Below are 22,537 nucleotides of genomic sequence, written 5' to 3' on the forward strand. Positions count from 1 at the left end.
TCTGAAGGAGAGAGCACGATGAAGAGCCAAGATCAATACTGCTTGCAAAAAAACAAATCAAATAAACTTAGACTTTTATAGCATCATGCCTCAACTGACAAAGAAGCCTATATAAGATGGTAGATAATGCCTCATTGTTCAGAAAATCTCATTACAATTCACTGTGCAGGTATTTTTATACAAAAATAGAACTCTTTGTGTGAATGAGATGAACGGGAGTGATTTGTTGCAGGGCAGATTTTTCATCTGTCAAAGATCTAGTTTTCTGACATTGGAAAGAAGATGAGACAAAGTTTTTGGCTATTGAGAGGAACTGCATTGGAGTTTGGAGGAAATAGATTGCAAGGTTTGCTTTGTGCTCATTTTGAATAGTAAACAAACATGAAATTACTCTGCTGAATACAGATCTAACATGTGCTGCTGGTGTAATGAATTCAGTGCAGTAGACAGTGTGGTAATTAGTACTGGCTGTCAGTAGCATTAGCTCTGGGGCCTAGAAGCTGGATATAGGCTCTAGGTGGAATGCTACTACTAAAATAGGCACATAAATCTATCAGGAAACCCATTTTATAGCAAATGTGTTTAATTGCTTGGCTGCAGATGTGCATGGACCATGTTCCTGGAGCACACAGAATGTTCTACACAGCTAAAATAGTCATATGTGGTGTCAGCGTCTGTGCTGGAATGTGTTTCATTTTGATTCTGTGCTTCAGTGAACATCAACCCCCTATATTCTATTCCACACACAATATGTTCTGGTGATAGATCCTGCAGGATCTTTCGCTCTGTCTGGGGGAAATTTTTGGCTGCACTACAGAGCACCACTGTAGTGGGTACCTTTGGTGTGGTGGGAGAAGACTGATTCAGGACATGAGTACCATGCTTCCATTTTCCATTTTTGTTGCAGTTTAATGACAGGCTTTTCTGTTGTAATGTATGCCTCTGAGAGGACTTTTGTTCTAGCTGCAGCTCTTCAGCTTGAAGTAGTGATTGGAGGAGGAGGTTGTTAGGGCTGGTAGATCCTGCTGCTGACTGGCATGGATGACCAGGGCACATATGGAATTATTCTGATCTATTCTCTCCTGTGGTTGGCGCGACTGACAGACAAGGAGATAAACTTCCGACTGCCTTTTTGTCTCCACAGCACTTCACAGAGTTCCTGGATGAATTTTCACCTGATGTCCTAGGCCAGCTCTTGAATGATCCCTTCTTGTCTGAGAAGAATGAAATAATGGAAGTGGAACTGTCTCCGGCATCCCCGGCACCCCTCATCCAAGCTGAACACAGCTATTCCCTCTGTGGGGACTCTCGACCCCAGTCTCCCTTGACACACATCTCCACTGATGACAACTTTAATGAAGGTATGACACACTGTGCCCTTGTTCATTTGTTGTGATGATGCAGTAGTGAAATGCTCCTGGTGGAACTGTAGCTGTTGACAATGGTGGTGCATAGAAAATGATGAAAACCCATAGCATTTCTAGAAGTCATCTGTGATTCAGGAGTTATAAACGTCTGGAGGGGGAAAAGGGGAAAGATAAGAATGGTGGGAGGAGGAGATCCAACCTCTTGTTCTGGTGTGAAGTGGTTGGTGGAGGAGCAAGACCATGAATATCTGGTAACTATAAGGAATAATTGCAGTGCCAGACTTCAACTCCTAATAATTGGTTTATCTTCACCATTAGCTTTACAGTACAAAGCAGTGGAGTGTTAAGCTGCATTACAATAAAAGGGAGAGAGATTAGTGCTTTCGGTTAAGCATTGACTAGCTAAGCTGCTTGTGAAGATCCACCAGACAGGTCTTCAAAGGCTGACAGATGTGTAGCCCGAAGTCCTCTGTTGGAACAAGATGAAATCTTTTAGAGATTTTGCTAGAGGGCAACTAATAAAACCTGTGAGAAGGATTTTTCAGCGTGGGACAGGATTTTTGGAAATTGTTGGGAAACATAATCTATGGAAAGTCTTCTGTTTTTATATTTCCTAGCTGTTTCATGTGAGTATTTTTAAATAAACGCATACAGGAGGTATTAATTCTGGAAGGGAAATCAAGCACAGGAACATCAGAAACCAAGTTTTTCTGGAAGTTAACAGGGAGAAGCTTCAAATTAGGCTAAAAGTGAGGGTAGTTTCCACTGGGGAAAATTCCTGAAGAAATTTATAGTGCTGAGACCGCTGTAATAGAGCTGTAGTGAAATGATGTTTTAAAAAGCCAAGAAATATTAACAAGTAAGTTTAAAAATAGAAAATGAATGGAAAACATTTCGTCTTGTGTTCACTCTGCAGTATGTTTCATAAGAAAGGAGGAGGAGGAGGAATTGTTCTTGAGGTTTAGGATTTTATTTAATCCTAACCTCAGAATCATGCTCACAACCTTTCTGCACCTATTGACTTCAAAACAGTGAAGCTCTGAGAAATACTTAAGGAAATTGCACTATTAGAGTGAGCTTGGCTGTCTGATAGATATTCAAAGGCATCACCCTAGTGGTTTTTCATTCCTTGAATCTGTGAGAGCAGGAAAAGATGACTTTGTGGATGGCAGTACTGCAGGGCTGTACACTGGAGCTGGAAAGCATCTCTGTTATTGCACAGTGAAGGTGCACAATGCTCCAGACAACTCTGATGAAGGCCAGTCCCCTTGGTGGGGTAAGGGCACAAATACTGGGAGCACCAGGGTCCTTTTGAGGACCAGAAGGTACAGGGTGTGGAGGGTGAGGCTCATATGCTCCAACATGATCCTCTGCTGCTGGGGAGCTGGGAGGGGCTTTGTGGAGTGCCAGGGGATGAGAGACATATATACAATGTTCAAAAAATTTGCCTTCTCCAAATACCCATCCCAATGGACAGATTGGTGAGCTCTTGAGTGTTTTCATGCTTGTTCCACGGTGAGGCATGTTTTTTTTGAGCTTCAGTATGCAGGGAGGCTGAGCAAAAGGCCAGCCTTTTTCAGCACATGATCTTCAAGACTGGTTTAAGCAATTTGGTGTCTGTTTCCATCTTCTGTTTTTCCCCCCCCCCCCCGGTCTCCCACAGCCTTATTGAAAATGCTATTTAATGTTTCCTCTCAGCCTTTGTGGTGGAGTGATTGGTTGCTTAGACTCCCATTTTTCTGCCCATTCCTGCAGGGGAATGAGTAATTTCTGCTGTGACCTGTTTCTTGCTGGCCACTGCCTGGCCATTACCATAATTTCTGCAACTGTTGAATTGACCTATTCCTGTAATTGTAAATTTTATCTAAAATTTTTCTAAAAGGAGCTAGAACCGTAGAACGTAGGAAACTCATAAGCCTGGTTCTAACTGTCCCAGGAAGTCCTGTTAAATTCAAAGTGAGAACACATTTAAGTGTCCATAAAGTCAAGGCCCAAACACTGGCACTCTTCTGACTTCTGTATTCTGACTGTATTGAGGCCATTTCCCCAGCTTTGTACAGAATAACTTTTTTCAATACTTGCAGCCTGTTGCTAGTGTGAGCTCTCTGAAGGTGTCAGTTTTAAAGCACATGAGTACAAGACATCTGGCATTTAATGCGTTACTTGGTTTCTCCCCATGACGAGATTCTGTTCTTAGATTCAATTTTGCATAAACTTTAAAGATACTAGAGGGAGAGAGATTTACAGGCTTGACCTACGTGCTTGCAGCTGGCTGATCACTTCTGTTTGCCTGAACTGGTGAATAAGGCATATGGCCTGGGGAGGGCTTCAGGCAGCAACATGAAAAAGGAGGCTGTGTCCTGTGTACAAACTATCCACACCAGCTGCACTGCCACCTCTATCCCACCAGGTTTCTGCTTTCTAGTTTAGAGCCCTGGGGTTTTTGAAACAACTGTAGAGCGGTTGTGGAGAACTCTGGAGTGGAAAATGCTCTTGAAAGGACATGAAGGTGGGAGGGCACATTGAGAACAAGGCTGATGGGTTAGGGACATCTCATCGCAGCCTTTTGAGGCACAGATTTATTTCTGACAGTTGTAAAGAAACAGGGAGAGAAGCCTGATTTTCTTTTATGGTCAGTACAGGTTTGTCTTCAGTTGTCCAGTCTCTGCAGCCTTTTAAAAAGGGATGACTGTGGGTCAGACAGCCAGGAGGCAAGACCCAAGTTTCAGCAGGCACTCTGGTTATTCTCCTTGTCACTTGAGATGTGAGTGTAGGCTCCTTCCCTGCTCCGCCATCCTTCTTGATCTTGTTAGCTGTGGGCACAGACTTTAGGATCCTGGCTGCCCCTTGTCTGGGACATGAGAGGTGCATAGGTGACAGCTGAATACAGGTGATACTGAGGGGCTGGTGTGTAGCAGGAATGTGACAGCAGAGCCTGCAGTGTCTGTGTGGGGCTCTTCATCCTCTGAGATCGGTTCAAATGCTGGGGGTGTTTGGTGGTGGGTGTGTGTTTTGATTTTTCTGGTGTTTTTCACTTTGTGAGCCTGGCAGGGCAGAGACAGTGGACAGCTGGTGAGTGAATGTGTGCTGTGTTTCTGACTGTGCCCCGGTGGCTGGGTGCATTCCTTTCCCAGTCTTCCTGAGGGCTCTGCTTTTGAGACTAGTCTGGGTCCCCCCCCTGCCCCTCCTGTTGGAGCTCTCCTGCTCTGGAATGCTTTGAAGTTACTTTTGGATTTGAAGAGGCTTGTCACGGCTGAAGGTTTGACAGACTGATTGCTGAAATTGTGTGTTTCTGTTTTATTCATGTCTGTGCCAAAACTGGGGCTGGCCCCAGACTGTAACCTGTATTGTTACTGTGTTTTTTACTGCTAAGGCTCTGTTTTTCTGTAATGTGCTTTTAAAACTTGAATTTTCTTTTTCAGCTTTTAAACTTCAAGTCCATCTCCCTACACAGTTTGAAAAAGAAAAACACAAACCAAGAAGAAATCCAACCAAACAGAACAATACCCCCAAAACCATGGCTCCCACTTTTCTTCCTTCAGCAATAAATCCATCCCTCATCTCAGGCAGGGCTATGAAAAACCCTTGCTTAGGTATGGAGTTCACAAGCAGTAGTCAGTGTCATGTGCTGTCTCTGCATAGAGGCACCTCTGGGCTTGAGGCTCAGGCTGGTCTTCACAGATTTTATATGTATCCATATATATGCTCACACATGATATACATGTGTATATGTGGTGTATTTGTTTGTAATAGGAGTTTTATTATTTATAGTAGGTTATATTACATATCCTAATTTATTTTTATGTAGTCTTTATATAGAGAAGTACAGTGTCCCAATACTGTTTGTTTTTGTCCAAATACTGAATCAATGTAATGTGAACAAGGAAATTGGGAATCTGTGCTGCCTTGACTTAAAAAAAAAAAAAAAAAAAACAAAAACACAAACACAGAAATTAAAGAAGAAATTCACTTGTGCTTTCAAAAGATGCTGTCAAAGCCATACTGGCAATTTTTGAAAACTTACTGCTGCAGCTTTTTTCTTTTTGTTATTTTTTTCTTTTGTGTGTTTATTTAGGAAATGAGGAGAAAGTCATGTAGTGGAATGGCCTGTATTTGAGAGATTTTTCTGTGGGAAGGTAGCAGTCAATCCTTGTCACCATCTACAGTGTTAAAAGTCATAAAAGCATAGAATACTCTGAGTTGGAAGGGACTTATTAGGATTAAGTCCAGTTCTTGGCCCTGCACAGGACACCCCAAGAATCACACCATGTGCCTGAAAGCATGGGTCTGTATGAGAAGGACTACATTGATACTAGAGTATAAGAAGATTTTTTATCTTCTATGTATCCAAGGTCCACAATCTCTGAAGGCCACTCTGAATCAACCCTGTAACTCCTACTTGAGCAACAGCATGTCTGAAAAATGTTAGTTTTGATTTAGGGGTGGGCATTTACTTATGGTTGCAGTTAATAATTGTTAGCTTTATTTGCAGTCTGGCCTCCTTTAGCTTTCAGTTACACAGAGATGAGAGCTCATTATAGCCTTTCTTTTAAAGAACCATCTGCTCTCTGAAACCTCTTTCCCTAGGTGTTTGTAGGCTGTGATTAAGTTCCTTCTTGACTGCTGCTTGGATACAGTCTAAATGAACTGCACTTCCTTGGTATTTCCCTGTAGGTGTAATCTTGTGGACCTTCAGCTATTGCTGTGCCTTTCTCAGTACAGGGACCTTTGCAGTTTGTTTTTTCAAACTCTTTGTCAAGTGACTACAGGAACTGATTTCCCAGGAATAGTTTCCCTATGGAAACTGTTATGGGAATACTCCTCCCACTTCCAGTCCTGCTGTTTGTGAAACCAGTCATCTCATTGTTTATTTAGTTACGTAATGTGAACATCAAGTCCATTTCATGTGTGTTGAAGCCAAAACACAGATCTGTGTTCACAGCATCTGTGTGGGGTTTGAGGAGAGAAATTCAGACCTGAGAGAGAGAACTGTTTTATTTGAACACAGTGCTTCTGTGGATAACTTTCTCATACCTTAAAATAAAAAAAAATCATAATCTTATATAGGACATTTAATGTTATCCAACGTTAAGGCTGTAAATCCAGCTACCACCTCAGTCTGTGCCTGACTCCCATGTGTACAAAGGTGATATGTCTTTGTTTCTATCTTTGTAATTTTAATAGTGATGCAGATTATCCGTGGGTTTTACACGGACTCCGTGCTGGTCAGAAAAGGGATGCTGGTAGGAATGATGATCATTTGTCATGAAAAAAGCTGTTTCTGCTATGCACTGTAATTACTGGGTATCACTGCTGCTCCTTTGCCTCTTTATTTAATTTTCCCTTCCTGGCACTTTTGAAAGGACCCCAATGTTTGGTGGTCAAACAGTACCTCTTTTGTCACAGCAGTTCTGAGGGCTTTCCTTTCATTATTTGCGGTGGGAGCGTGTGTGCATGCCGGGAGGGGGAAATGCCATCTGGACAATCTGTAAGAGGAACTGTTTGTCCATGAATGTGGGCTCTCACCTCTCAAAGGAGACGGGGAGAGGTAGAGGTGTTGGAGCTGAGCATTTCAGGCATAATAAACAGGGCTTGTGTCTGACAGGGAGTGTTATGTGAGCCTAGAGTTGGGCAGTGCAAACCATCTGAAACCAGGGGCTAGAGAAGGAAGCATTTATTTCTCCAGAAATGTCCAATTTGCCCTTGGGAGGCTGGGAAGGCTCAAACTGCAAAGCTAGAGACACTGAACTTCCTTCCCTGCAAGTAGCATGTCCAGCAGCATGCCCGAAATACATGCATCAGCAGCCCTTTGGGGCTCATGGTACAGAGGTGCTTCTCTGGCAGATCAAGCAGTCATTTTCCCCCACAAACAGATTGTGAGCCTCTTCCAAGAGGTGCTTTCCCTTTCCAGTTGGCAGGCTCCCACTTGGCAGCTGTTCTTCTGTGGTGGATAGCTCGTGAGCACCCCTGGGTGCTACTGCTCCATGTATAAAGGCACTCCCCTCAAAGGGAGCATTCAGGTGAGGGCTGACTGCTTGTGCAAAGGGCAGGTTGGTACACAGGGACCCTTAGTGCAGTTTAAGCGCTGTCTGCATCAAAGTGTGTCATTATCATGTGGTCAGTTGAGCCTGAGCCTGCAGATGGTTGTCCATGGCATGGCTGTATAGAAGCCAGGTGGACTGTGCATCCAGCCCTGTGGTGCATGGTGACAGTGTAAGGTCTGTCCAAAAGGACCAAATGCCCCAAAAGGAATTAGCTGAAGCCCTATTGTTTGAATCTGTAACACAGCTGAAGAGGGAGGTTATTTAAATATGTTTGGCTGGAGAACACTTTGACTCATTAGGTAGCTTCCTGCATTACTCTGTTCAGAGATGGCATTTCTGGGTACTGTACAAAGCACTTTGATAGTCTATGGTCTCCTTACATTTTCAGTTTTGTTTTTCTCTAAGTTACTTTATCTGTCACTTGAACAGTGAACTTGAAGGAGGAGGCAAAAGCTGCCTTTTCATTCTGGTGATACAGATAAGGATGTATCACGTGATGAGTGTAGAGGTCTTATTTGCATGGTAGTTTGAAATGACATTCAGTGCATGCATCTGTTTTCCGTGATGGAGATCTGTAATGGTGGTATGGGCTTTTATTCCCCTTAAAGATTGGGTTCTGTGGCACACCCTTTATGTGGGTTGTTTACATAGTGGTGCTATCTTACTTTTTACTGCAGGGGAAAAAAAGGTGAAACCCATGTGGTTTTTCTGGATACTTGCATTCTCTGTACTTGAAAGGAATGAGAGTGCATCTCTCATTTATTTAAAAATGCACAGTAAATGCACATGCAACTTAATTATCCAGTAGTATGTGTCTCTGTAAACTCTAATGAAGAGTGCTGAAAAGAATGTGTGGAGTAAGGGACACAATTCTAGTTATTTTTGTAAGTTCTGTTTTTCTGTACATCTGTCAGAAAGGGTGAAATTTAGTCAATGTTGGAGACCATCTGCTTTTTCACAGGAAAGGAGGTGCTATGTTGGACAAGATTGAAAAATTAGTTGGATAGAAATAAAGGAAAGCAAAACTTTCTGGGAACTCTGATATTAGAAAAACTGTACAGTTGAAGTAAGCATTTTTTGACTTTGTGTTCCACTTTTCCTACCCTTCCTTTTCCATAAGGTGTCCATGGAACAAGAAAAGAAGCAAAATGTTGCAGTTCTTCTGAGAGATACAAATACCCTAGAAAGCTGCACATGGTCTTAAGAGACTATGCAGAATTTTTTATATCTGTGTATAAATGCAGATATATTAAAATGTTTTTTATAAACACAGAAATTATATATACTAATTTTGACATGTAAAAGCACAGCCGTTGTTGGTTGTGCATTTTTCATGTGTAAATGACACACATTGAGTACAGCTACAGCTGTGATCCTTGGAGGAGCACATTTCTGTTGGCAGTCATCATCACAGTGTGAGGTGTGCAGTGGAAGATGCGAGCTAAACAAGTCTGTGGGAGAAGAGGCACTAGCTAGATGACAGAATAAGCACACAAAAGCTTTCTGAAGAAATGTAATTTTAGTCCTGGACACAGGAGATCTTATGTGCATGTGTCATAAACCCTGGGTGGCTGTGATGAATGGGTTTTTTTGGATGCCTGAGTTGAAACTCTGATGTTTAACTTGTAGCAGTGGTAGATGCTCACAGCCCAACCTGAAAGCTCAATGGATATTGGCTTTTGATCAAATGTAGTAACAGGGCTAAATCATCTGAAAAATCCTATTCTAGTTGTCTCCAGCTGTCTCCACTTGGCCATTTTAAATTGCTAGTTATTTTTTTGTCTTAGTCTCTCCATGTCTCACTTGAATTTTGAGCTCCACTGTGAAAATGAATTCAGGTGGTGGAGCTTTTCCCCAGGAGGGAATTAAATAGTCCTGTGAGAACCAAATTTGAATTGTATTTGGTAAAGGTGAGGTGAGGCTGTGCATGAGACAATGCAAAGAACAAAACATGGAATATCTTAATTAGTGAAGCACCGTGCATTCTGCTTGTTGGATAACACATGGATGCTGTAAAGAAATTGTTTGGTCATGTTATTAAAACATTCCTATTTTTCCGTGTATATGATGTGCAAAAGGACACTGCATTAAACATACATAGGTATTTCTTAATACCTGGGTGCTTTGCAACCTGAATGCTCGTTCACATGTGCAATTTACCAGCACTAGTGCATTGCACATAGAAGTGTTGGCTGGGATTGTGTTAAGCACTGTGTGGATTCCCTAAATTACATGTTCCATGTGCCAAAATGCCTAGCATTCATGGACTGACGGAAGTGTAGGTAAAGGGGAGTGCTATGTATTTAAGCAGTCATTGCATTATAGAGTTCTGTGGTTTGTAGAAAATTGCAGCTGGAGAGGGAACTGACAGCCAGGATCACTTATTCAACAGTGAACTGTTCTGAAGCCTGAGAAGAGGTTTTTTCAAGAGAACCAAAGTGACAGTACTTAGGATGTGTATTTTCTTAGCCATTTGGAGAGCTAAATCTCTTGTTTAGGCTTTCTTTTCTATCTGAATGACTTGCAGCATATTTTTTTTTTTCACCTTTGAGGATGCAGTGTTGTCCTCTTCATATTTGTGTAGAATTCATACCATCATGAAGATTATACTCTCAGTTTCTTGTTTTGGACTGGCTCAAAAGTTCACGTGTACCTCGTGGATCGTGCCAAATATAAACATCTCTAACTTCTTGACACCAGTTGTTTACTCCTACCACAGCATGTCTTGCTTGGTTTAGAGAGGACACCTACCTCCCTTTTCCTCCAGTGGGTCTCTTGAGCCAGCCCCTGTTGTCCTTTTCATCTCAATATTTCACATACACCTCTTGTTTGTTCTTGTTATTCCATGAAACCTCTCTCATGCTTCTCTATAATCCTCTATCAGAAATACTCTTGTCTTGGGGGGTGTGTCATACCTCTCTGTATGACCACTGATCTATTAGCCTCCTACATATTTCCTCTTTGCCTGAGTTTTCCTGATTTTGTGTTACATTCTCAATGCCTTTGGGAAAAGGGTTGCCACTTTGCTCTGCTAGTACAGTGCTTGGCAGAGTACACTAAGATGCTGAGGAACTATTATAAGAGTAAACTAAGAATGACTTTCAGATACTTTCAACCTGCTGTGTTCAGGAAGAGGAGAAAGGAGAGTGGGAAATGTCCTTGCAGCTCCCTTAGAGCAGGGGAGGGATTCTTGGTGACTTCAGAAGCTAGAATGTGTCAAAAGAAAGTAACTTGTAGTACAACACTCCCTGATCCTGGTAGGGAATGTGTAACAGTGACTTGGGAAAAGGGGGGAAGAGGACAGTATCGAGGTGAGATTTGAACAGGCCTCCATCCCTTCCTTTCACAGGATTGTTCATCTGGAATGACAGCTGTCACCATGTATTGTAAAAGGCAGTGTTAAAAAAGTGTCAGATACAGTTCTTCAGAATTATCTCAGTGCTAAATGCAGCATGTTGCTGTCCCTGGAAGCCATCTGTAACCCTACAAACTGGTTAGACCAGCTTAAAGCCTAGAATAACTCTGAGTAGTTTATGCACATCTAAGTGGTGATGGCAGGGACATCAGGTTAACCAGCAAAGTCGGCTTCCAGAGGAGTAAAATGATGGATTCCAGAGGAGTGAAATGACCAGCAAAGGCCAGCATATTTTGCTGTCTTAGAGCAGCTGAATCTTTGCGATGAGTCTGGGGATTAGAGGTGATAAACATCATAAAGTGCAGCCTTAGAGGCCATGCCTTGTTTTGCTGGTCAGCCATGGCTGGATGTCCCTTCTTACATGATGATACAAATTTGAGAAAATTAAGGGCTAATTACTGGCTTCACTAATAGCTGTCCATTATCCATAGCCTTCACAATAATGCTGATCCAGGGGTAGCTTGACCCAGAGGTGCAAGAGGCAGCCAAGGGAGGCTCTGCACAATGTGATGTGGGGCCAGTTTTGACACCACTTGTCCAAACAGGCATTTGAAAATTGCATTTGCCAAGGGATTCTGGATATCCTGGCAGATACCAGGTTTTACCTGAATGATGCATACGCAGCAAGCTGGGAAGGAGCTGGGCTTTTGTGTTTGTGAGTAGAGAGGCTCAGGGAAGGTTGAAAAAGAGCAATGTTCTCTCTTCTGAGTTAATATTTAGGCAAGCCTACCTATTTTTTTCCATAAATACTTCTATTTTTGCATTTTTGCATTTCCCAGGAGGCTTTGGGAGTAAGCTGTCCAGAAACTTAAATATGGTGTTTAGCCCTTGCTCTGCAGTTAAACCTGGCAGAGCTGCTGGCCTTGCTGTTCTCGAGCTTCTGATTACAGGATACGTATTTTTCATTTTTAATTCCTTGGTGTGTGTTTATTCAAATTACCTCCTTCCTTGCCAGTGGTGGAGGTTAGGTCCCACCACAAAGTAATTTCTAGCACTGGAGATGTACATTCTTCTTCCAGGCACCCAGTTTCTGCCCAGTGCCTGTGTGGTCTTAATAGCAAGGACACACAGCAGCACAGAGGCTGCAAACTGACTCTTATTTTGTTACCTGTTTGCAGCTGAACTCTTGTTGACATCCCACTAGCGTGATACACTCAGCTTGAATGGAGGGTCTTGTGCAGCCTTGCAGAATGCTGGTGGCACAGACACAGACCCCATGGCTGCCTCCCAAGATGTTGGCGCAGCACTCAGTTAATTCAAAGCTCTATTGATTTTACCAGTCCCACAGTGTATGTTTTTGCTCTCTCTCTTTAAATTTCATATATGCAGTAAAGAATCGGTTTGAAAGAAAGATCAGCGCTCTTTTATCTTTTATGTATATTTGCCTTCAGATTCCAGCTGCTCTATTTAATGGATGTGCCTCTCCCAACTACTGCTCAGTCGTGGTAGAGGGCTGTAGCACGTGCAGTTGGGATGAGGTGCCCCTGGTATAGAAAATTCTCCTGCAAGAGGAACAACTCAAGTCTTTCAGTTGGAATAGGAAGTTTTCTAAGGCAGAATTGCATTTGGATATTCTATATTTTTAAAGGGAGTTGTTAACAGCCTTGTGGAATTGTTTCAAAGGTTGAGTCTTTCCAAGTTCTTGGTCCTCTGTTATACTTCAGACCTGGGGAAAAAGTCCTTTTCCAGCAAGTCAAACAGTGAATGGAAATGGGGTGCTAAACTTACCATGCTGACCTTCCAGTTCTTGACAATGCAAGGTGAACCCTTCAGCTTTGTCTAGAAAAAGGTTTCTCTTAACTAGTGAGCTTTCAGTAAGTGGAGTTATAGGATAATTCTGCCAACACGTGATGCACGTTTCATTGCTGTCAGATAAAAGTATGCATGTTGTGCTGTGACTTCCCAGAGGCTCTGTGGAGAAAATTAGCATGATGACCATGGCACTGGTTTTGCTGTGACATCATCAAAGCCTATAACCTATTTTGCATGTACTAAATGAATTCTTGGGGAAAAAATTGAAGTTAAGGATGTGACAAATACTTAGTTCTTAAAAGCATAATCTCATCCTTTGAGCTATTTGCTGCCTACAAGCAGTAGAAGAAGCAGAAGTGTGGCTAAAGGCTATCTCTGGAAGGAGAAATAAAACTGATTCAGCAGGCATTAGCCTGTTTAGGACACGGCTCCCTGGCTGCTTTACCCAGTGGCTTGTTTAGTCTTGTTCTGCTACGCATTAGCAGCTTTCAGCAATGCACAGTGATTAGTGCTCTGTGTCTTTCCTCGCTGCTCCTCTGTGTAACCTGGGGCTAGGATTAGGTTACAGCCCTGAAATGGCACGGTTGTCTGCATTGACTGAGAGCTGAATAGTAAAGACAGAGTTTTGTTGATAGACTAAAATGTCTTCTGTGTTTGTTTTCCTTCTCTGGAGAAGGAATGACATTCCTTTTGTTTGTAGTCTTTCTGATCTAAACATGTGGTGTCCAATTTCCTTCCCTGGCAGGTGACCTGGAAAATGAGGAATGGTGTCTGGCTACAGAGTTTACTCCAGCTGCAATAAAGACTGAGCCGGGGCTGTGTGAGACATCAGGCCTTGCTCCCTCAGTCAGTCTCACCGTGACAGCCACGTCGCTGGAGGGGGAACAGCCTGAACTACAGACAGATGCCCTGGTACTGCAGACTCTCTGTTCTCTGCACAATTGGCTGCAGGCTCTCCCAAGGCTGCATACCAGTGTAGCCTCCTTGGTGCCAGAGCTTGGCAGTTCAGGGTGCACACTGCAGTCTGCTTTAATGGTTTTTAATGGTTGGTGGTGTCTCACTGTTGCTGTAAACACTGTTGGTTTGTGTTTCAAAACACTTGTCTGCATCTTTAGCTCTTAATGATTGGATATACAACTTTGTCTTCTATGCTAGCCCAAAGCCTGGGGCTCTTGGATTTGTAGAAATATTTGAATTGTTTCTAATGAACCAGTTGCACCAGAACTGACGAATCCATTTGCTCTATCAAGCCTGTGACAAGCTAAGTGTCTTTCCTAAGAACATGCTTTAGTGCTGCCATGCCTTCCCCTAAGCAGAACAAGATTCCTTGTTTGGATTGACTGGAGAGTTTACCTGTTTGCCTGCAAAGTTGCTTTTGCCAGATACGTGAAGCTTTGACATTTCAATCTGCTGCTACTTCTGGACCAGCGAGCCTCACAAAGAGCTTTGTGATGCTTTTCTGACCATAGCTGGAGCAGCCAGTGGGCATTCTGAAGAGCTTAGTTTGGCTGTAGTTGGGTTAAGGAGAAAGAACTGCATCAGGTGGTGGCCCACCAGGTTCCCCAGCCAGTGGAAGAAGAAACATGGCTGTTGTCAACCCCCAGGATGCAATGTCAATCCAGGCTGGAGGGAGTTGATACACGCTGAAAATACATGTTTCCACTTGGATGTGGATCAGAAATATATGCAACAGAAATTATTTTATGAAAAACTGAAGAAAGCTAAGCAGAAGTTTCCCATAATTTTGTCCTTGCTTGAATGTGCTGTTCCCAGGACGTAGTCCTGCTGTAGCTTGGAATGCTGTGATTTGCAGAGTATTGTGACTTGCTGGTGGCTCACTGCACTTGCATGGTTTAGTTACACAGGTTACTGAGAGAGATTTTGGCTGCAGTTAACCTGCTGGTGTGCCAGACTGGCTTCCTCAGGCCTGGAGCTGTAGCACACAGACAGGCTCTGGGCAGCAGCTTGGCAGCCTGGTGCCCCAGCCTTGTCAGTGGGGCAAGCCAGGTGTCTTCCAAACTTCAGTCAGCAGTGACTGTCTATTTTCCTGCTCCTCAGCACTGTGAAAGGAGCCTGGGTCCCAAAACCTGGTGCTCAGTGGCTGGCACCTTGCTCTTCCTCACAGATGACAATGGCCTTTAACAGGCTCTCCCTGACTCCCAGGGGTGTTTCTGTCCTTACTCAGACAGACCGTACAGTCTGGCAAATCCTAGCAGAAGCTCTGTTGCTTAGAGAAGTAATTGGAGTGGGTTGCATGTTAGCTTTCAGTCTGAAATGTTATCTGTGAAGCATATTCTTTTATTTTAGCTAAATATAGCAGTAAGAAGAGCCACAGTGGGAGTAGTCAGGGCAGTATTCTCTGTAGCCTGGTTTAGCAAACTGTGTGAAGCACTTAGAGCTTTGCCTGTGGCAGAGCAGGAGGAGAGGAAACCGCTCCATTTATGGAGAAGTAATCCTAGTGTCCCTCTATTAAGATTTTTGGGATGTGTACTTCAGGTTTTCATGCTGTTAATTTCTCTTTTCTAGATGAAACCACTGACCCAGAAAGTTCTTCCAGAGATTAAATTGGAGCCCCATGAAGTGGATCAGTTCCTGAACCTCTCTTCTAAGGAAGGTCTGTTAACTCCCAAAGGAAGATGTAGGGGGAGATGGCCAGAAAGTACAATAAATGTACTTTACCCTGATTAAATATTTGGATTTCTCATTCACTATGTTAGCTTTTAGGCTGAAGCTGTTGTTTTATAGGGATTCAACTCAAGTTATTGAAGAGCCAGAGTCTCTCTGAGCCTTTATGTGAGGTTCCTTCTTTATATCTCCTGCCCTCTCTTTCTTGCCCTCTCCCCGTTTTTCATCACAAAGAAAATTATTCCTTTTTATCTGTAGGGTATTAATAATTGTGCTGAAGGGAGCTTGAATTATTCAAGTACAGGATTATTTAGGATAGAAAATCAATTTTAGGAGACTTAGTTAAGATACAAGAAACTTTACTGTCAACCTCTGATGCAAAAGCAGGATGTGAGTTTATATGAGAATAAAAGTTAGGTGAATCTGTTTGTAGCATATTAGTTTTAAAAGCAATCATTGTGTGTTTGTTCTACACTCTAATGTGGAACGAGGAGTGAAGATCCCTACCCTGAAAGCTAATACTTTGGAAGAGCCAAATATTTGGCATGAAATCTGAGCAGAGAACTGCATTTCACTTCATAGAAACACTTGATATTCTGTTAGTGAATTCATTTCTGTAGGTACGTAGTAGGGAGCTCTAGGGAGACAAGCAAATGATGTAGCAGGTGGATAAAGGGAGGCTGTGTCTCAACCCAGGTGTAGATTTGTTTACTCACTTTGTGGGATTAAGGGCCTTTCTGTTTTTCAAATATGTTTCTTCTGGCAACTGCAAGAGCTAACATATAAGACAAAAAGAGTATTATATAGATTTTTCTTTTTATTCCTATTTTTCTTCTGTCCTCCCTCATTATGCATTAGATTTTTTCAACTCAAATTTGAAAGCATAACAGAAGTGGAAGGTGGCAAATTAGCCCTGTATCTTCCTACTTCAAAATCTGGTTGATGTAAATTTAGCTCAGAGGAAAAGTGACTTAGTTATGGCTGTTTTGAGCATCTGCTAAATTGTCCATTTTATAAGGTAGGTGAGATGTGTCCCATTTCTCTCAGTCCAGACCCATTTGATCATAAGCGGTGCTTTGACAATTCTAGAGCAGGTTCTTTTGGCAGTAGTTGAGGTTATCTTATGGCCCTGGATAAGACAGTGTGAGAAAAGTTCCTGTGGTGGCTGCCTGTGCTGCTCCTGCTGCATCAGTGCATTGAAGCCTTTGCTGTCACTAGGTTGTCAGTCAGTTCTCAGCTGTGCCAAATCACATCCTTAGGAGGCCTTTCTCTTCTTCCTGATCATGTAACTCCTTGGATGTGATCCCTTCCCTTGCAAATACTGGGAAATTGTTTAATCCATGGCAAAGTTAGAAAATACTATTGTTTTTGGAAAGAGTATGCTGGCTCAGAGCCCCTCTATTAATGTGGTTTCCCAGGAACAGGGAGCTTGTACTTCACATTATACATGAGCCGTAAAGCATTTGAAGACGGAGCTGAAGTGTAGGTAGAAGTGACTGGAACATATGCACAGAGCCCTGTTTTGTCTGTCAAACCTAAAGATAGCTGCTGTATTTCATTCCTTCTTTGGAGACCTGCGTGCTCCGAAGTTCTTGCAAGCTGCCACTTCTGCTTGATCCATTTTTTTAGCCGACCCTCCTAGTCTTGGAAACTGTGTGGTGGTGGTGGCTGTCGTGGCAATTTAAGTCGACACCTTAAACCCTCATGTTACTTTTTGTCTCTCTTGCCATTTAGCAGTGGATCCCCTGCACTTGCCTCCCACCCCTCCGAGCAGCCATGGCAGTGACTCCGAAGGAGGGCAGAGCCCAGCTCGATCACTCCCTCCTTCCAGCCCAGTGCAGCTCCAGGCCACGGCTAAGGTTGTGTCACGCACAGCTTCAGTGCTCTCCAATTCCCCTCTCCTGACTGCACCACATGTAAGTTGAGATGTCTTTCTCCACCATGTATTTTTTTTGTTTGTTTGTTTGGTTGGTTTTTTTTGACGGAGATTTGCTAACTTTCTGTTGTTGTTTCAATGAATTAATCTCTGGTCAAAACTGCAGATCCAGTAATTCTTGCTCACTTTTCTGTTCCGTTCCCACAGGGAACAGCACGTGCCTGTCCCCTAAGTTGAGACAGGGTTCACTGGTGTTATTAGGTTTATCCCATCATGGGCTTATGTTTTGCCTTAGGGCCCAGCCTTGCTGGCTTGATCTGTCTCTGGTAGATCTGCATTTGTCCTCTTGTCACGTTATTAGCAAGTGATGATCTTTAGGGAGGGATTTTCAGTAGTGTTTCTCATGTGTCTCTTTCCCTGTTTGAGCCAAGGGCAGTTTTACTGTTGGCCTCAGTGTGTACAGAGCCAGACCAGGAACAACTGTTTACAGGGAATCCTGTCCCAAACTCCTGTTTGAGCTCTGAATGGAAGTTACCTGAAAGACCTTCCACACATTCCCAATTGCAGGAGGCTGTTCCAGTAGGCCTAGTCTTCTCTGAAGTGGGAGGCCTGCTGCCTCTCTTCCCTAACAACCTTTTCTTCTAGGACTGTGTGCACTTACTGTTTTAATTTATTTCAATTCTACGACCCTTGAAGAAATTACAGGGGACTGGCCCCCTCATTCTGACAGAGGAAGAGAAGAGGACGCTGATAGCAGAGGGTTACCCAATCCCTACCAAACTGCCCCTGACAAAAGCAGAGGAGAAAGTTCTAAAGAAAATCCGCAGGAAAATAAAAAACAAGGTAAATATCAGTTAGCTTTGCTGGGTGGCTCCTACTTGTCCTTCATTTTAAAAAGTGCTGCTGAATTCTGCAGTAATGGTCTGTGGTACTGTTGAGTGCTGTAAGTTGTCTTTTAACAAAGTGCTTTTCTTTGTTCCTAAACACATCCATCAAATTGTCTGTCAGTGTGAGTGTGCCTCAGAGTAGGTATTTACCTGACCCCATTAACAATGGAGTCTTTAGCAAGGGTATCAAGTTGCTGTGGCTTGGCTCCATTTAAAAATCAGTACAATCCTACCCTTATGGTAGGCAAAGAGCTCTGTATTCTTTGCATGGTGAGGAAGGTGGTTTTTTCTGTTACCTGTTTTAAAATATGACTGTGTCTTTCAGTGCATTAGCCTTTTGATCACTGAATTCAGTCACTGACTTATAAAGTAGATACCAAGGACGCCAAATTCCCTGCAATTCTCTTTTTTTTTCTTTTTTTTTTTCCTTCTTCTAACATGGGGAAGATCTTAGTGATAGGGAAGAATGCAATTTTTTTCAGACCTGACAAGCTCAGATGAGTCCTCTGTGTCTCTGGGAGCTATGTTCCCATTTGAGACCACTCTTGTGGTAAAAACAAATAAATAGAATCCCTAATGTGATTGGAATTTCCTTTGGTGCAACTTGTATTTGATGCCTCTTGCCATTTTGCTGTGTGCCTTTGGGAGCTCTGACATCATCTTTGCTGCACGAGATAGCTGAAGAGAGCAATAAGATTTCCTCCTTGGCCTTCTCTTCTTCAAGCTGAGCAAGCCCAGCATTTTCTGCCTTTCCTGAAATGTCCTGTGCTCTGGCATGCTTCTTATGGCAGAGATCTGCCTCTGGGCTTCCTTCTGTACATCCAGAGGGTTTATTTCTGGGCCCTGGACTGCACTGCTGTGCTCAGCTGTGGTTTTGCAGCCACTGAACAGAGGGGGAAGAGCCACTCCTCTGGACCTGCTAAGAACAATCTCATTGATGCAGACCCACGTTTGGTTGGCTGCTTTTCCAACAGGGGCACACTGCTAAGTGATCTTTATCAGGACCCCAGGTCCTTGTCTGAAAATACTTTCTAATACATTCCTGGGCTTTTTCTGTCCCAGATGCGGGACATTGTCCTGGGATCATCTTTGGGATTTCTCCTAGGGTATTCTCTCCAGATGAATCAGATTTACTTTTTAAGGTTAGCAGGGGATGGTCTTTTTTAGTGTGATGGAAAGGAGGGGGTCTTGCTTCAGAATGTGGAGATAGATCAAGTCAGTGCTTGGCTTGCCAGTAATAGAAATGAGAACACGACAGAGGCTTGAATCCAATAACACTGGGGCTTTTTAGCAGTTTATTAATTTGTCTGTGATGCTTTTGTTTTCTGTGCAAATATTTGGTGTTTTTCCTCCTTTTTCCTTAGATCTCTGCCCAGGAAAGCAGAAGAAAAAAGAAAGAATACATGGACAGTCTGGAAAAAAAGTAAGCCAGCCTCCTTCCTGTTTGAAGCAGGCCAACAGCACTGGGAAGGGATCCAGCTGTGGCTGCTGGGACAGGTCCATGCACAGTTCCAGCTGCCATCTCGTGGCAGTGACTGAGAAAAGGCCCTGCTCCTGGCAGCTGCTTGTCGGGGTCAGGGCTGTGCCTGCCTGCAGCAGGTCCCTAAGTGCCAGCAAACACTTCACACCTTAAATTAGGCAAGACCCAGCCTTTGCCTCAGGCGACTGGCTTGGCCTAGTGGACAGGCAGTGTTGAGGGAAAGATGGATCCAGAGTGAGTAAATTCTCTCTTCTAGCACAGATGAAAACAGAAGTAGGAAGTGGGTGAGTCAGGACTGCCTGGGAAAAGAAGCAGGACTTGGGGAAAATAGCATGTGACCCATCGACTTCCCTTAGCAAGCAGGAGCCCAGTTAGTGGTTTATATCCCAAATTCATCTCTCTTCCAGGAGATGAAGATTCTAGTATTACTCTTACGCAATTCACCAGATGGTTCTGTTAAAATTCTTGTACCATCTATCCTTGATGTCATTTCCATTTTTTTCTTGTCTCTTTATATCTCTGTCTCACTTCCTCAGAGTGACTCTTCTGAAATTCCACTTCTTGCATCCCAGATATCAAGGCCATTTCCTTTTCCCTGTTTTCTTCCTGAAGATATTAGGGATGGTCCTGTTTGTCTTCTTAGGAGTCACATATTTTACTTGGACCTCTTACACGTTACATGACAGTCTCCTTTAGTTTGGGGATTTCTAGGGAGAGTTTGGCAATGGGTAGTATCTTGGGACAGTCTTGAGCCCTGTCTTTAATCTTGTGGCTTATTTGCCCTCATCAACTTGAAATTTGAGGCTCTGATTTCAGAAGCATGGCATTTGCCAGACAGGTAATGCAACTTCTGCTGTGTGCTTCAGACGATGGAGCGTGATTAAATATTACAACTGAAGTTCATTGGTGTAATGTTTCTTTGAATGTAGGCAAGATCACAGAGCTCTCAGTGAAAGCAAGTGTAGCTTGTCTTACAATCACTTCAATAAATAACTGATGTTTTTCTATTTCTCTTTCACTGTGCCGTCTCCAGAGTTGAGACCTGCTCAAATGAAAACAGTGAGCTGCGTAAGAAGGTTGAAGTCCTGGAGAACACAAACAGGTAAGGTATGGAGATCATCAAACAAAACTTGGTAGCGGGATATTGCCATGAAAAGTGAAAATCTGGAGGTTAAGAGATCAACGGAAATGTGAACAGTAGCTGTGTCTGATGGTGTTTATGTCAGAGAGAGATGTGGAAGGCCACTTATTGTGACTGCAGTGGGAGGTAAAGCATGGAGGTTTGGATGTCACGTCTTCAACAGCCCCCCCAGCCTGTGCTGTGCTTGAGAAACCTTTTAGCACTCTTCTCTGAGTTCATCCACTGCCTAAGGGAATGTAATTAGTAATGCAGAACAAAAAACCCCTACAGTCCAGCTCTCCCAGTTATCTTTCATGAGTGCAATTTTGCCAGGAAGCCTTAACCTGAGACATGACACTTGCAGAAATTACAGTGCTGAAACTCAAGTCATTGTTAGTTCCTTATGCACTCCTAGATGTCATTGCAATTATTGTGCAGCCTTCTAAGCAACTCACACCCCCGAATTTTGGAGGGAAAAATCACCTTCTTGCTTATTGGTTTCTGAAGAAACGGCTTTCAAAGGACACATGGCAGAAAATGTTGAATAGCTAAGCTTTTACTTGGGTGTTAGCTGAGAGTGCAGTGTCAGTCCTGGCTTATGGTCAGTGTGGCAAATTCCAGGGAGCAGGTACTAGATGAGCCCGCTCTTACCACTTCCCAGTTAGAGCCATTTGCAGTGATGGATGAATATCACCAAGGAACATGATGGTGACACTGAAGTGTGGGAGGAGGCTGGGATTTGAAGCTAAGACCCGTGATCATGGAAAATGGCCTTAGAGCTGATCTGGCAGCTAGTGCATTACTTGTTGAGCAGCACATGTTGTTTCTAATGTCTGGATCCAATCTCTAATTTCATGAAGCTAAACCCTGTACGACTGTGACTTGCTGGGGAGTGTCTCCCACACACTGCTCATGCATAGAGACATCTGCTGCTTGCTTTAAGAGAGCCAAGCCATTTCTGTGCCTCTGATGTATCGTCCCCCAGGGTTTGACGTAAAAGAACCAGGAATTGTTCTGTAGGTGTGGAGTAGGCATGTCTCGCCCAGAATCTGTCCCAAAAGGTACAGCTGTAGATTATGCCCTTGGGGATAACATATTGTCAACCCTGAAGTTGTTCTCCCCAGTTGATACCAATCTGGCCAACTGTTTTAATCTCTGAGCTGTTGAGGATGCACTGATGAGAACAGCTTTGTTGGTGTTTTCCATCCCTTCAGAAAGGATCTTTAGCATCTTCTCTATTATTTGATTATCTTAATTCTTTCCTGCTAAAGGCTCTAAAAGTTTTTGTTAAGTGATACTGTCTCCAAGTCCTTCATCCTTTGGCCATGTGGGATGAGTTGTATTCTTTCCTTCCCTCTGCAGTAGCATTGATACTGATCTGTGATCTCCTGCAGAGAAGCAGATGCTCGTCCTGCTGCGCAGAAATTCTTGTAGTTCATGGCAATGCTGTTTTGGCTGTTTAGATATCAAATCTGAATCTGTGTCTAAAATCTGCTAAGGTTTACATGTGAAATACTGAGGCATTTGTTCAAGTGCCTGCTTTGATCAGAGCTCAGTTTCATAACATATCATATGATAGAGTTTTCCACCTTAACTCCAAAAAGCCACTTTTCCTACTTCCTGTGTAACTGTCTCATTCAGAGAATGGTTTCAGGCCCTGGTTTAATGTATGTTATGCACATCCTACAATGAATTAAAAATGTCTCGTTTCCTCATTGGTATTTGCACAGAGCCTTGGCATCACATCCAGAAACTGTTCACGTTTTCAGAACTTGTCTTGACAGCATCCTATAGCTGGAACTTTAACTTCCTCCACAGAGTCACAGAATCAACAGAATCTAAGTTTGGAGCAGCGGTGGTCAAAATTATTGTCAGTATTGTCAGAATTGATGTGTTTAGGGCTTGATTTCTCCAAGTACCTACCACAGTTATGCCCGCATGTGTCTTATTAATTATACCCAAAGCAGAAGC

The 22,537-nt window shown here is 43.1% G+C and overlaps 1 protein-coding gene across 1 annotated transcript in view; it reads left to right on the forward strand.

Moving 5' to 3' along the window:
* The first annotated feature begins 1,216 nt into the window (after positions 1 to 1,216).
* Positions 1,217 to 22,537, forward strand: part of CREB3L2 (cAMP responsive element binding protein 3 like 2) — a 29,229-nt gene continuing 7,908 nt past the window's right edge. Inside the window, exons 1-7 of the mRNA XM_062491509.1 lie at positions 1,217 to 1,361; positions 13,324 to 13,490; positions 15,105 to 15,192; positions 16,938 to 17,119; positions 17,776 to 17,922; positions 19,331 to 19,389; positions 20,480 to 20,548. Of these exons, the coding sequence (XP_062347493.1) occupies positions 1,232 to 1,361; positions 13,324 to 13,490; positions 15,105 to 15,192; positions 16,938 to 17,119; positions 17,776 to 17,922; positions 19,331 to 19,389; positions 20,480 to 20,548 (842 nt within the window). The 5' untranslated portion in view covers positions 1,217 to 1,231. The remainder of the gene's footprint in view (positions 1,362 to 13,323; positions 13,491 to 15,104; positions 15,193 to 16,937; positions 17,120 to 17,775; positions 17,923 to 19,330; positions 19,390 to 20,479; positions 20,549 to 22,537) is intronic.

The sequence above is a fragment of the Cinclus cinclus genome, chromosome 4 (assembly GCF_963662255.1).
Source record: "Cinclus cinclus chromosome 4, bCinCin1.1, whole genome shotgun sequence".
Lineage (NCBI taxonomy): Eukaryota > Metazoa > Chordata > Aves > Passeriformes > Cinclidae > Cinclus > Cinclus cinclus.